The 15,341-nt window shown below is 40.1% G+C and overlaps 1 protein-coding gene across 1 annotated transcript; it reads right to left on the minus strand.

Annotated features, from left to right (window-relative positions):
• Positions 1–1,276: 1,276 nt before the first annotated feature.
• DAZL (deleted in azoospermia like) lies at positions 1,277–14,651 on the minus strand. The gene is made up of 11 exons (XM_041411569.1): positions 14,562–14,651; positions 12,656–12,790; positions 12,245–12,336; positions 10,834–10,885; positions 6,688–6,754; positions 6,239–6,375; positions 4,834–4,932; positions 4,036–4,086; positions 2,885–2,986; positions 2,062–2,160; positions 1,277–1,330 (listed from the first exon to the last, which is right to left on the minus strand). Exons 1-11 carry the CDS (start codon positions 14,649–14,651, stop codon positions 1,277–1,279), a joined length of 978 nt encoding a protein of 325 aa, XP_041267503.1.
• Positions 14,652–15,341: the final 690 nt, after the last annotated feature.

A 15,341-nucleotide genomic window follows, 5' to 3' on the forward strand; every position in this document is an offset into this window, starting at 1 on the left:
AGTCCTTGGACATTTGCTCTAGCCATAGTATCTTACATATCCAGTTCCCTTCTCTGTATTTCACTAACATGTATTTCTGGCTAAGTCTTTGCCTAGCCATTTATATCTCTAAACGTTCTAACGTTCTGGAAATTAGAAGCTGGACATTCAGTCCTAAACAGGCTCATGTATTATATATACACACACATATCCTTAACAAGAGAGGCATAGTTTTTCTTTTAGTGTCTGGAGAGACTGAGGTGTTTGAGTAGGGGGAAAAAAGGCAAGCTAGGACCCAACACATACACAATTCTATTTTTTTGAAGCTTCAGCTAGCATCTACACAAAATGAACGTTTGTTACTAGAGATTTATAGCAACTGGAAATTTCCCATAGAGTAGTAAGTTTTTAACAGCTTTAACAAGCTGTTATTTAGATTTGTCACACCAGAAATTTAGGAAACCAAAGCAAAGTAAAAATTTATTTCACTGTTTCACAATACACATCTAAAATCTACATGATTATTAAAACAGTCATACACATATTCTTTGATTAACAGTTTGCATCATATAACAAAGGTTTATATAAGTGCAGTATTTTCTCAGAAGTTTAAAATACAGGCATTGCTAAGATTTTTCAAGTAAAAAACCTTGTATTGGCTGACTGAGTGTCCAATACAGATAACATTCTTGCATTTTAAGTTACATACAGGAATTTTAGGATTCTCTTCATTACTTACCCAAAAATAATAGTGATGCTCAAGACTGCAGGTACAGAGACTGTCATCAATGAACATAATCACATTGATTATGTCATCTAAAGGCAAGCAGGACTTACAGGGGTTCAGCTCAACTTCTCATCTTTTGCACTGATTTAAAAGCTCAGTCTTAAAACACATTCTCTTGGGCAAATAACTACTTCCATTTTTAAACTGCAGGAGTTAACTGGTCAGTGTGAGTCAAATTGTAGTTAACGAAAAACCGTGTGTTAATGAAAAGCAATGTGTAATATGCAAACTGTACCTTAAAGCTCAGAGAAAAATCCACATAAAGGAAACATACAAACTCTCTAACATTCCAGTCAGCTATCAGGGGAAAGACACAAACAGTAACACTGAAGTTTATCAAGTCTTACAACTTTGAACTTCAAACTACTCAAGCAACAACAGTATCAGAACAGGTAGAACATGAGCACAAACGTAACTTGAAGTAACTGAGAAATGTTACATTCTGTATTGCTACATTGAACTGTAGTACCATCCAGTTCATTCATTTAGATACTCTGAAGTCTTTGTTGATCAAATGGCTTTGTGTACTGTCTTTCCTTTTCTGAAGTGGAATGTCTTACCCCCCTGGGATGGGATAGAAGAGAGGACAAGAAAAAAAACTCAATTAGAATAAAGGAACCAAAGTTTCATGCAAGCTATCTCCAGGCACCCTGTACTCTATTCACCCCTCTCCAAAACTTACAAAACACAGCTGATACATTCTCGTTTTAGAGTACAACTGTCTAGTTCACATATCTGTTGTTTTACAAAAAGGAAGCAAGGTCTTAGAAATTCATAACCTGAAATTACACATGACTTGCAGTGTAATCAGAGATTGCAAATCTACAAAGACAGAACACATACAGCAAAAAAATTACAACCAGCTACCAACCTGGACTGCAATTTATTGGTTAAAGCAGAGATAAAGCATAACTAGCCACCATCCACAGTAGCTATTTCACTTGTAAAGACTATCAAGGTTTAAACTCAACATCCTCTGTCCAAACTAGGGAGTAATCTACTGCTTTCAGCCATGTCACTGAGAAATGACTAGCCAGACTTATGCTCTAATTGCTCATTAGTTGACTGTCCAGCAATTTTTCATGCTGTCCTGATTAAACCCACTGAATCCAATTTCACCACTTCTTTCCACCATTAAGCAACTGAGAGCCAAACATCTCAGAGCATGTACAAGGAAGAAAAAAATTCAAGTGTCATTCACAGATATGAATTGCTTCATCTTTATGGTACCCTGTAGGTGAACACACTGAAGGTCAGCTGTGTTTCAGGGATATAATTTTACTTTCACTACATACCTTTACACTGCTGTCTTGTGATACAAAGTCATTTGTCAGCTGGTTCTCAGGACTAGACAGACAGGATACTACTGTTTGCATGGCCCTGTCCACACGCTTCTGAAATACAGTTATAGGTGCACATATAAGTTACTTTCTTAGTTGGAGCATTACTAGCTAACAATGCCAGTGTGTGACAGGGTTTACTTGGAAATCAGGATTCCTCAACTGCCTTGTGAGATACTTGTAATTTTTTTGTCCACCCCCCCCAAATCTTAAAATTACTAACTCATTATCCCCCTTCAGTGTTACAGCATAACAATTCAAATCAATGACACGCCAGTTCTCTTGTGGATGAGGCTGACAGCTGAGAAAAGAAATTTCTCCTTTAGAAAACTGAATTCAGAGCCAACTGTTCACTAAATTGGGGCTACCTTCCACAAAACAGTGAGAGGGAGAAAGTTACCAACTCAGATATTTGAAGCTTAAAATAAATCTACCTAAGACAGCAGGCAGTGCTATCCAACCTGCTTTTTCAGTACCTGTAATTTTCCCTGGAATTTCCACAGATTAGGCAAAGTCTTGTCAGTAAACTTAATCAAGTAGAAGACACACTTTTTCCAGCCCCCAGCACTGCAAACAAGCACTGAGTTTCAAGGAAATGTGAGACTTCTGAAGCTGTACAGATACATGGGACTTAACAACAGGCTGAACGTGGCAACTATAACCCTGATTTCTAGGATATCTGTCCAAGGCCCTTGACAAAGCCACATAACCCTCATGTGCAAATTTCTGTGAATGTTATTTATCATAAAGAATATTAAAGTTTTAAGAAAGCACTCACCTTTTGTGGGCTGCTAGGCAACTGCATGAGATCTGGAACAGCACATTCCGTCGGTACATATACTGGATCCTCAGAGCCATGATAGTTCACTGAAGTATACACCTATAGAGTTTAAGTATTACAATGTTTCAGTAACACTGGAAAAACATGCACAGTTATGGTGTCACTGATCCTCATCTATCCGTAAACTGTGACAACTTTATCTTCACAGTTTTGAAGTCTCATGAGTAGGGGAAATACAGTGTCATGACCCATTTTACTGAGACAGTTAAGAAAGATACTTAAAGTTGCTTAACTGAGATAGTTCTGGAACAGGTGTCTGCTCCTACAATCAAGCTTGTAACATTTAACAGTGAAACTCCCATGCACACCTACTCTAAAAACATTTTGGCCTGCTACCATTGAATTGTAAAGTGATACATTATGGCTGTACCACATTTATGGATGTTATTAAAAAAAAACTATTTCAAGCCAATAGTGTAATCAATATTTCAATGACTTGTGACAGCTTTCAGGAAAAGAACACCATTCACAAGAAAATTATTTATTACAGCTTTTAAACACTTAATCAAAACTGTAGTCAATAAATGTACCTAAAAATATCCACAGGGCAAGTTTAAATTCTGACATTGTAAACAAATACAGAGTATTTTTTCCCCTTTCACACAGGCACTACTCGCATTAAGTCACAGAAAGCAAGGAATTTTTTCAGAGGCCAGCAGCACCATCTACAGTTTGTAGCAGCCTGGAAAAACTTTTAAAACCTATTGGAAGGAGCCAAAAAAATTCATCAGTATTTGCCAAGAACATGGAGACTTTTTAAGCTTCAAAAAAATTGTGCATTAGGTCAACTTACTTTTCCTTCAACCTTTCCGGAAAAACCAGCTCCATTTTATTTACAATTCCAGAATTCTCTGACTAGAACATGTAGTTCTAGTGCCAAAACCAGGCAGATCTGTTCCACCAGGTAACTCAAAAAAGCACTACATCAGTAGAAATTCTGAACACACAATCTTATCAGCAATTACAGATTTTTGTAGACCAAATTACACAGATCCAGACAATAGACTTTTTAAAGTATCAAGCTCTAAAAATAATGTGCTAATTAAGAAGACAGTTTCAGATGTCTAACTTTGTAAACTTACCGGAGCTGGAGGTACTACATAATTTCTTGGCTCCCCAGCAATCCACTGTGGTTGAGCCTTAAACAGAAATTGGACAAGAAGCACCTTTTACTCATTCATTTCCAACACAGACAAGTAACTGCTCCGTAGGAGCCACTGCTTATAGCATTTCATGTTTGGATTTTTCTCAAAACAATTAGTTAATAAATATTCTTACATCCAGCAAGATACCTTATTTTAATCAACTATCGCCTTCTCACTCCAAATTAAAGAAAATTAATAATTATTTCTAAATATCAGGAAAATAAGGGAAACCAAATACCAACACTGAAAACAGATCTCAAGCCTCTAGCTGCTTCCAGTTACTCCTAGTTTAGCATCAGTAAAGGACATAGCCACCCACTTCACTTGTGAGTTCAAACCCCACTATCAGCTAAGCACTTTCTCTTACATTTTTACAGTGCAAGAGCCCATCCCCCTTACATACATCAAACAGAATAGATAAGATTCTGAATCCCACACTACAGCATGTACAAATGCAAAGCTCCCTCCCACAAGTACCAATTCACATACTTTTCTCTAATTTCTAAGTTTTTTCTTAAATATACTACGATAAAACAAGTAATGAAACTATAAAAAGAAGAGTATGCTAAGTTATTCAATGGTTTTCATCACTATTTTATTTTTGCTTTGGTAGCTGTGAAGAACTGAAGGAAAATAGATTTCCAAGAATGAGAAGCACAGAGATTAGACTCCAGTTAACACTTCATTCCAGCTTAGTCAAGTATCCAACAGCCTTTCTGCTTCTACAAAAACTTTACATACCTGATAGTTGTAAGTTGGTTGATAGCCTATGGGAGCTTGCTGCTTTAGCAGTACAGCTGGTGATGAACTGTATGAATTGTATGAACTGTATGGATAGGGCTGCAAAGAAAGCTTTTTTTAAAAAAAAAAACCCACAAGTTTGAAGCAAGATACAAGTATGATATTTGTACAGGTATTAGCCAGCAGCACATTTTTAGAAGCTACACTGTTATTTCAATTCCTGTCCAGACTACACTCACTATTTAAAAGCAACCCATAGATTTCTCACTGGGCTTGCTTCAGCACTTCAGGCACTAATAGCATCTATAAAGTGATATTCCAAGTCTTATAGATCTAAAAATCCCATTTCTTCTTGTAACTGATCTTTCAAGTAATTTCAGAAGTGCAAGTCATGCCATAAACTTTGACAAGTAGATCTGAAGCAGACTGACTACTATGAAATAATGGAGTACAATCTGAAGGATCAGTTTCTAGAAGGCAAAGGAAGCTAAATACTGTAATTAAGACAATTTCCTCGTATTTCTTTCCTGAAAGTATTTTGACACTGTTAACGTGGAATCTTCTCAGATTCTTCGGGGAACAGTTAAAGGCACATTCCAGCCTTTAAGAGAATTAATGCTCTTAAATTAATAAACTAAAGAGAACCAGCAAGAAGACTATCAAGCTCTCTGCCTTGCAAGAAAGTATTTCTGCAAGTTTGCTCTTCCTCTTTGCTTAAGATATACAAAACAGGATCAGACTGTAGTCAGTACTGCCCCATCATACAGGCTAATGCAGTAAGAGCCTGATCTGGTTCAGGACTCATATCCAGGCCAGAAGCACTGTACCCACACCTCAGAAGGAATGCTCATCTGAAGTACCAGTACAGTGATGTCCTGCAGGGAATACTGTGCTGGGCACAGCTATTAACAGCAGATGCTGGAACAGTGCTCTTATAACACAACAGCAGTTGAAAACCAAGGATATGTTTGGCTAGAAGAAGAGAAAGGTACCTGAAATAACTTCTGATCCCAGTCTTAGTTTACAAAAATACGTTTTAAATTTCGTAGTTTATTCTGAAGCAGGACAGCAACACATTAAATACCTGGATACATTTCATTTGTGAACTGCATCTGTGACAGGCAATAATAACTCAATCTTCCCTCAACTTTCAATAGCTCTCATTCTTAAAGGGTATCTCCCTCTTGTTTTATAATGAGTTAACAGCACTGAATCAGTTTTTCAAGGTTGCTGGCATTCCTTTGAAGTGGTTTGAAGTTGGGTGCTTCTTACTGGGGAAGGCAATACGAAAACGGGCAGGTAAGATCAGATTGGACTCTCAATCCATGATGCAAAATTTGTACGTGCTTGCACCTTCAAAAAATATTTCATTATGATTCAAAACTAGTGTCAGGAGCAGTCTTACCTGAACATATGGTGTTACTGGGTTCATGACAGGTGGTGGCTGCACATATGTCTCCATATTCTGATTACCCCATACACTCTGGAACTGTGTTGGAGGAGGACCAAGAACTATTTGTCTGGGTTGCACGCAGGAATCCTCTTCTGAAACAGATAAAAAAAATATTAAGACCTAGCATGTATTTCATTAGGAATCTGAATTCAAGCTGGAAAAAAACCTTAAGGGTTTTGAGTCTCAAATTTAATTCAATATTAATTGTATTGTACTGTGATACCAACCTCACTCTTATTAAAATATCATAGAAGTGAGGTCACAGAAGTCAGAAACCAGGTTTAACTGAAATATACATACTGCATCAGATAAAAAGTATTTGCAAGGATAATTATGTATAATTAGGAAAAAAACATATTATAATACCTGCAATATGAACAAATTTACTTAGATATACTCACTTGAGTTTTGTTGTTTTCTGATTGCTGGCCCCAGTTTCAGCTTTTTACCATGGAAGTTGATTTGTGACTGAAAGACAGGTTATTCTCTGTAAGTTGGGAATCAGCAAGGTGAGAGGTTTGTAGGATTCTAAAGAGACTGGACTCTGCTTCTACACCACAATACATAACTCTCATAAAGGTTCACCAGCCTCCAGCCTCCTCTCTCAAGACCGTATGCCTTTAACAGATATCCTGCAGCGCCCTCAGCTCAGCTGCCTACTGCCAAAATCATGTATCACTTGCCCTAACAGTAACATGCACTACTTGAATTTGCAACTATGTATCAGTGACTGTCAGCCCTGCCGCTTTACACACACGTCTTAACTATTCCTGTCTCAGTGAGAGTACTATTGGAAGCGACCACAGTCTTAGGTTCCTAGTCAAAGATTTTTGGTTTAGCCCCATTAGCACAATTTTAGTACCAAGCATTAAAGTCAGTATTGGATGCAGACAGTCTGTCTAGATTCTCTATCACATGCAACTCTACAGAAGTGCCTGCTTCAGAAGAAAATGTGGTTTTTCAACTTTCTCCCATTTCTGCTACAGGAGGTGCTTTGAACAGGCAACAGCAGTTGTACTGCTGCCTGTAAAATAAGAATAAATATAATGATTTAAAACATCTTGCTCATTCTAATTTCTATCAGTATGAGAAGATGATTCAACAGATATATCGGGATGAAAAAAGGTGCAATATCCTGACTAGTTTGACAGGTGGACTTTTTTGATTTTTATTTTCAGGGGAAAGTGTCCTGGTTGATTTTGGGCATTTTTTAATGAAAGCTGGAATCCTCTTGTGCCCAAAACTATGCAACTAACTTTTCCACCTCAACAATGAGAAGCCCTAGGAGACAGACCTCCCCTCTAAATGAAAGACAACTTTCCATTCTGAACTGCAAACAGATTCATGCTGGACCAGAGTGCAGCTACAGATCTAAAGCAGAAGAGAAACACTATCAGGCTGAACAAGGCTACAAGGCATTGTTGAACAGGCAGATGAACACAGATACCAAGAATAATTTTAGTTTATCATGTAAATTTACAGAAAACACTGTGACCACTCAATGCAGATAAGGTCTGAAGTGATTTAGTGCAGTAACCTAAAATTTGAGTTCTACAACACCCATGTTTCTTCCTTTCTTCAATCCCCTCCAAAAGCCAACAGGTTCTATCTGAAAGTGCTTCTTCCTGAGATGGCAGGTTATTTGTACTGCCTGCAGACTGAAATTTGCACTGAAAAGAAAATTCACAATATGCCTCTGGGTCTTCCAAGACCTCTAATATACAAACTCAGATCAGTAAGTACTATATTAGAGGAACACTGCAGGCTCCAGTTTTGAAGAAGCTCACACAGAAAAACAGTACTGTACATGGCTCAAATGTCAATGACTACTCAAGAGAGCTCCACAGAAACTGTTACCTCAAAGTGAGCATTCCACACTGCTGCAGAATAAATGTAATACACAGTAAAAAGAAAAAGATTTTCTCAGATAAAGTCTGTTGCTCAGTACAGCAGTCACTGTATATTTTTATCATACGACATGAAGTAACAGCAAGCTTTTAAAATCTTCTGGTGAGAATCAAGGATCTCCTGCTGGGGTTTCATTACTCTCCGCTTTATTCAAACATGTTTCTCTTCCCACTTACAGAACTGGATGGCCAGTAAACACAGCTGCACATCACAGAACACTACATTTGTGCCTGGCACATCTATGTGGATTTGTCTTTCTGATCTACTTCCCTATCTAAGATTCAGAAGCAAATGAGAGACTGTTCCTCCTCCAGAGACACAGGAGCTTTCTGAGGTAAAGACTTCAAAGAGGCAAGTATTTCAATACATGTTATTTTCACAGTTACTGTATTCAGGCTGGGGAGAAAGAGGGAAAATAAAAGGCTTTGTCAGTGATTTGTGACCTGGCCAAGTCTATCAGAACCAAGTACCTGACCTGGTTATAAGCGATGACATTTAAAATTTCTGATACCAAACTCCCAAGATCAGAAGGTCTGTAACAGTTCTACCCCTTCATGTCCTGTGTTTGCTGGAGGAAAACTATATGGTGACAGTGTCATGGTTTAACATAGTTTGGTTTTCAGTTAAGGAAAAAATCCACCAGGTACCTAAGCGATTCTCTGTAAGGACCTTGGCAGCTTTCTTTGGACCTGATAAAACCAATCAGCTGGCCTGTTTTCAAATACTGACACCCTGCTGAACCACTTTAAAAAAGCTGAACACGCCTCTGTGAAACCACATTTTAAAATGAACAAAGCCTGGGAAAAACTTTCTTCTGGCCTTTGAACGCTGGCTGGGCCAGGCCCCGCTCCACCACACAGCCAGGTTGGCAGAGATCCAACCACAGCCTGGCCCCGCTCTGGCTGTGAGCCGCCAAGCCGTCCTGCTGGCACTGCGGAAAAATCACCCAGCAGAGAACAGAGGCAGCCCTGCAGCTGGAATTAGCTGAGAGCACGGTCAGAGCAGCTGCTGCCCAGCAGAGATCACATGACCGTCCACAGGCCTGGGCTCCATTCCACGAGAGGAGAGGCTCCTTGCCCTAAATGAACTGAAGATTAGATTTTAAAAGTGGTAAACTGACTGAAAATACCTAATTTGTCTCTTTACATTGTCAGTAGGAAAAGAAAGAGGACTTGGGGGTAGGAAAAGTGTTCTGAAAGTTTATTTTGATTTCTTACCATTTTTCTTTTAGTCCTGTTAATAAAGTTTTTCTTTATACTCTTTAAAATTTTGAGCCTGCTTTGCTCTCCTCCTTATCTTGCAGCAGAAAATGAGTAAATTGCTCTAGTGGGTGCACTGGTGTTTGGCCAGCACTAGACACACTACTCACAGGAACAGCCACAACACAATCTAGGAGGCTTAACAAATACTTGTGCATCTAAATGCACAAATACTGCCAGAGAAACGTATTGACGCAAGTAAAAAATTAATACTGTGTTCCATGATACTGTTACTCCCATGCCCTAGGTAACCCAAAATGTTATTATATCTCATCTATCTGTGCCCAAAATTGTTACTGTCTCTTAAGACCGGGAGCCAGAAAACAACCATGAGGCAGAGTGGGGCAAGTGCCCCAGCCTTTCAGAAGCTTGAGGCAGAGAGCACTGTCTCTTGCCTCATGGTCTTTGCTCAAGGCAGAGGCTCTGCTCTGGTCCCCTCCCCCCCCCCGCTTTTGTTTCTCTCTTGCATCTTGGACTGGCTCAAGGTGAATTCCAGGACTGCCTGTCTGCAGCCACCACGGGGCAGCCCTGCAAAAGTGAAGGCAGAGCCACCCCAGCCCAGCTGCCTGGCCTTACCTGCCTGTCTGCTGCCAAAGAAGGCAAATCCCTCAGAGTCCTAACCCTTGACCAAGCACCAGCTGCTGAAGAGTGCCAGCTGCATTCATCAATGAAGAGGTAAGGAAGGGGAGGGCTGTCACCATTTCCCCCTTGTCTTTGGAACTACACAGTTGGTCAGCTGCACAGGCCACAACTTTGGGGAGCTGTCACCCCACCATTTCAAGTGTCTCTTTGTTCCCTGGGAGTCCAGGAGATTTCAGCAACTTTGTAACTAGTGACTATTACTGTTATCTTTTTGCCTGTTGCTATTTTCTTCATCATTAGAAAAATGTTATTTTTTTACTTATATCTATCCATATTCGTTTCTCCTTATTGGTGGAAAGGGATTGGTTAACCTAAAGGAGAGACTACTTAGTGTCTCACTTTAATGATCTTAAACCAAGACATCCCAATAACTAAATGTCTACATTTTTGCCATAAGCAAAAGGGTTCTACAACAGTCATCCACTACCAAAAGCAAGCAGCTGAACACCTCAAGGCCTTCAAGCACAGAAATAAATGAGAGCAATCAGAAACAAAATTACATTAGATGTTTCACCACACCAGGCTACAAACTAATCAGCTGAAAACTAATTTTGCTTCTTATTTAAACAAATACATAAAGATTTTAACCACCAGTACACATTTTAGAGAGTTCACCTTTTGGGCAGCCCTATACTTTGTGTCCTAACTTACTCTACAGGGCACGTAACTTGGCTTCCACAAACTTGTCTCTAGCCTTCATACTTCAATTTCTTAGAGTAATTTGGACAAAGAGCTTACCTCAACTATCTTTTGAACATCCACATTGTCCAGGAAAGACACAAATCCATACCTAAAAAGGAAGAGCAGACTACTCAGTAATCAGCTTCATCTGATTATTAGCCAAATTCTTTGAAACAAGACCAGTTAACAACGTGCCAGATACATTATATTGCACATCAAAATTATCAACTAGGACATTAGCATATGATTCAGCCTAAAAATTTATTTACTGGTAACTAGCAGTATCTATTATGGGGCCAGATGAAAGAAACTAAATGCCAGATTTTAGAATAACATGCAATAGAAATAAGGGCTAATTTTCCATTTTAACTACACAAAATGAGTACTGCTGTTAGTAGTAGCAACTCAGAAAGTTGAAAATTTAAGATCAGACTTCTCTTTAAATTTTGTATTTACTACAGAGGTCTGTAGCATTAAGCAGGCATTATAGGAACACCAGTGAGAGGGAAGCAATTCCTGAAGAGTTTTTCAATTTATTTCACTGCCTCCCTAGTTTATCTGGTCTATACAATTTAAGATAATTTCAGAGCATTATAGTAACAATTGTGTTCCATTAATGGAATAAGTTAAATGATTATCAATACTTATACACTGGCTAACTGCACAGCAGGGTTCACTTTGCAGACTAGCAAGGGATAAGAGAAAATTAATTTTATTTCCAGCTCTTCCATTGCTACATATGCTGAAGAAAAAGATGTGACATTCCAGGATCTGAGCAGAGAATCTAAGAAAAACTGGGCTGGAAGGAACTTCAAGAGGGTCCTGTCTCCTTCTCATCAGGAAGGATAACCTCAAAACTGGAATGGCTTCCCCAGAACTCAACAGGGTAAGGTCCTTCATCTTCTTATTTAAGGGTTTCACCACGGCAATCCAGAACTCCTCTATATATTCAAAGGGAATTTCCCTTGTTTCAACTTTGTTCACTTACTTAGTCTTCATCCAAACAAGTTTGGGCTGTTTTACTCTAGAACTTATTCACAAGTGTCAGGAGAGGGCAGAGTCACTGCCCTGAATAAGCCATCTTAATTGTCTTAATCATCCTGAACTGTCCCCAGATTTTTGAATACTCTAGCCAGCAGAAGAAGAATCCTACAAAAGAATTGGCTGTGTAAGCATCACACAAGTTAGGCTTTGTTTCCAAAGGTAGAGTGACAGTGAGCTTCTTTTCCCTGAACAGAAAGACTGAAATCAGAAAATTAATGCTATTCTTTTTAAGATTATACAGATTCAGTTGAGAGCAGTATAGATTTACTGGTTTCACAGCCTTAACTCACCACAACAGAAAACTGCAACTAGTATTAAGGCTTAAGCATGTCAAGCGTGTTGCTAAGCATCTGTTCATATAACCTATTACAGAATGCTGTTCACATAAGCAGCAACTTAAAACAACTACTCATAATCTACCCACCCCTTCGAAACACCACTTCTGTCGGTGATGACCTTCACCTCCTTCACAGTACCATATTGTTCAAAGACACTCCGAATTTCTGCTTCATTCATCTAAAAGACAACAAGGTTTTCAACATCTTCAAAAACGTTCAACTGCTTAAAACTGATTTAAAGCAGACAGTACAATTTTTAAAACCCATTTTCCACCACCATAAAAACAAAAGGTTAGTTTTGGAAGACATGTTCCAGAATTCTCCCATGCCATGTCAATACTTTCTAGATTGGCACATGCGCACACAAAGAAAAAAATAAAGAACCCCACCACCACAAACGAGTAAAAAAATCCACACTAAAACAGGAGCAAAATTTCCACTTGTTCTCCACTGATGTACCCTATATCCATTTTAAACAATTAAAAGTGTATACATACCCTTAAGTCAATTCCACCAACAAAGACTGTGTTGGGCATGATTTTTCCTTCTGGTAAAACATAGCCCTGAGTGACTGCTGCTGAATAGGGACTGCCCTCTGTGGTGCTTGCACACTGGGTCTCCACATGTGCTGCCTAAAAAATTTACACAGAAATATTTATTTTAGTCAACTAGATTACATTTTAAGATAACAGAATGCCTGCACTTGCCTATAGATATAGCAGTGGACAAGGAATTTCAATAGCACAGATGGACCATTCATTGGCTCTAACACTTCTCGGTTCAAATTAAACTGACTCTACAAAATCTGGCAGGCAGATTAGTATGAAATTAGCAGTTTTTCACCCACCTGGTATTCTGCTTTTGTTTGGCTGCATACCCAGCTAAAGGGCATTTGAACTGAAATCTGAGATGGCAACTCCTCAAGCTGACCTAACTGTTGCTTCTACTTCTTTCTTTCTGGATGTGTCAGTGAACCAAGCTAGAAGTGGTGCTCACTTTGCTGTGCAAGTTCTCTGGCAGCCCTAAAACAGGAAGCAGCTCTCAGCAGAGGTGCCCAGCAAGAGCCAGAACCAGCTGAAGGAAGCTGGTAAACACAGACACTGCTGGGAACTGCAGATGCTGCTGGTACACCTATCACACACAGCCTTGGCCACCATGGAAGTGCAGTGTTTGTGTCTCACACTAATGATGCAGAATTTTCAAAAATTAACTTATTTAACACTCTCACACATTATGTACCTGAAAGAAAGAACAAACAGACTACTTAGGCATTCTGGCAAGCTGGGCAATATCAAAAGTAAGATTTATTAATACAACGTATTTCCTAGAACTTGAAAAGGAGACAAAAAATGCACAGTGGTAAAACTCTCCTGGAACAAAAAGAAAGAAAATCTCCCTCCGAAGCCACTTTTCAAGTCCTCAGTACTATGATGGAAAATGTTTGCCAAGTCAAATAAGGTTACCAAATAATTTTGCCAACATAGCAGTACACAAATGACTGTTCTACGTACACGATGCACAAACTGATCCTGAATCAGTGTCCAAAGCCTAAACCACCTCAAGCTTTGAAGTGGGAAATTCTGCCTATGGTGGATTGTCTATACTGGAACTACAGCATCAGCTGAAGTGACTCATCCCTTTAAAATTACTCTAAAGTAAGTCCAATTTGTCTTATCTCATGAAGTAGCTCTGAAACCAAATTTTCAGATGTCACAAATACTGGGGTTTATTCAGTTTTTCAGCTTATCAGAATTAACAGGTTTTTGGGTTTTTTTTCTCGTCAAAATATGAATTTAATCTGTTTGCTCTCTATTATTCCTGCAAACATGAAGTTTAAATTGATAAGAAGAAATTGGTATAAAGGTCCTCGTTCCAGTAGTCGGGAGACTAGTTAAGAATTTTGGCAAAAGGTGGAAAAGAACGATTGTTGGGCCACGTAGAGGAAATGCCTACCTACCCACCCGCGTGTGTTACAAACATCACTCCGTTTTATGCTTATCCAGGAGACAAAAACGTTCACTTTTTTTTTTGGTCACACAAGCCCGTGATTTCTCAGAGTGGCCCTGGCCTCAGCACATTCTCTGTTTAAAGTAAGCATTAGTCCTTTTTTTTTTTTTTTTTTTTTTTGGTTTTTTTTTTTTTTTTTTTTTTTTTTTGTGTTTTTTTTTTTTGTTAGTTTTTGGTTTTTTTAAAATTGAAACATTTAAACCCTGTGACCCAGCCCCCTGCACGGACACTGAGCGCAGTCTCCATGACAGCGCCGGTGCCTGAGGGAAGAACACGGCAGTCGCCGCAGCCCTCCCGCTGGGCGCTAAGTGGAGCCCTCGGCCCAGCACTGCACGCTAAGCACAACTTCGCCTGTATATAAAAATATATAAAAAAAACCACAAACAAAACAAAAACAAACACCACCTTACTCGTAGTGTATGAAGCGTCAGCGCCACAGTCGCAAATCAAGTTTCTCAAATAGAAAGCGCAAACAGCAAGCAGCATGCCGGTACGAGCCGAGGAGCCTGCGGCACTCCGGGCGAAGCCAGGCCTTTGTTCCGGCAAGGGGGGGACGTAGGACCTCGGGCAGGCGAGGCGCCGCTCATGGTGCCGCCGCCATTTTACCTCACACCTCGGCTGGCCAGCGCCGACGGGGCGTGGACAGGAAGGTCTGGTGCTCAGGACAATGAAAGCTATTCGCAAGCCCCAGACATCGGGTCCTGCCGGACCCTACGCGCAGCGGCTACACCGCCACGGGCAGGCGGAGGTGCGCCCACCCAGCCGTGCGGGACGGCGCTATTTTAGCACCATCACAAAATGGCCGCTCGAGAGTGTGAAGCGCGTTCCGACGCCAAGCCACCCCCCACACACCGTAACGCCGACATCTACGAGCCAGAGGTTCCCCTGCACAAGCCCCCGGCCTTTCAATTGCGTTACTCCCTCCTTCACCTTAACCGCTCACCTCGTAAGGTGTTAAAACCTTCAAGGCAGTTAAAATGCTAGTAGCCCTCAGGGGTTCAGCCCCGCCACAGCGTTACAATGGGACACTGCTCCAGCTGAGGGCGTTCCCGTTTCCCACCCCAAGAACAACCCGAAGAATTTGCTACTCCACTCTCCGCTTCGCTGCGTGCTGGGGGTCCCCGCTCAAGGCACGACATCACCCAGCAGAAGCCCTCCCGGCGGCTTGGCGTTCAA

The sequence above is a fragment of the Onychostruthus taczanowskii genome, unplaced genomic scaffold (assembly GCF_017590055.1).
Source record: "Onychostruthus taczanowskii isolate IOZ18803 unplaced genomic scaffold, ASM1759005v1 scaffold36, whole genome shotgun sequence".
Classification (NCBI taxonomy): domain Eukaryota; kingdom Metazoa; phylum Chordata; class Aves; order Passeriformes; family Passeridae; genus Onychostruthus; species Onychostruthus taczanowskii.

Excerpts from the sequence above, each read along its gene's own strand:
- DAZL (XM_041411569.1), bottom strand. The coding sequence starts at position 14,651 with ATGCTGCTTGCTGTTTGCGCTTTCTATTTGAGAAACTTGATTTGCGAC. Across the intron at positions 6,376-6,687 it reads CAGAAAACAACAAAACTCAA|AGGATTCCTGCGTGCAACCC; the intron begins GTGAGTATATCT and ends CTGTTTCAGAAG. Across the intron at positions 2,987-4,035 it reads GAAATTATGTAGTACCTCCA|GTGTATACTTCAGTGAACTA; the intron begins GCTCCGGTAAGT and ends TAAACTCTATAG.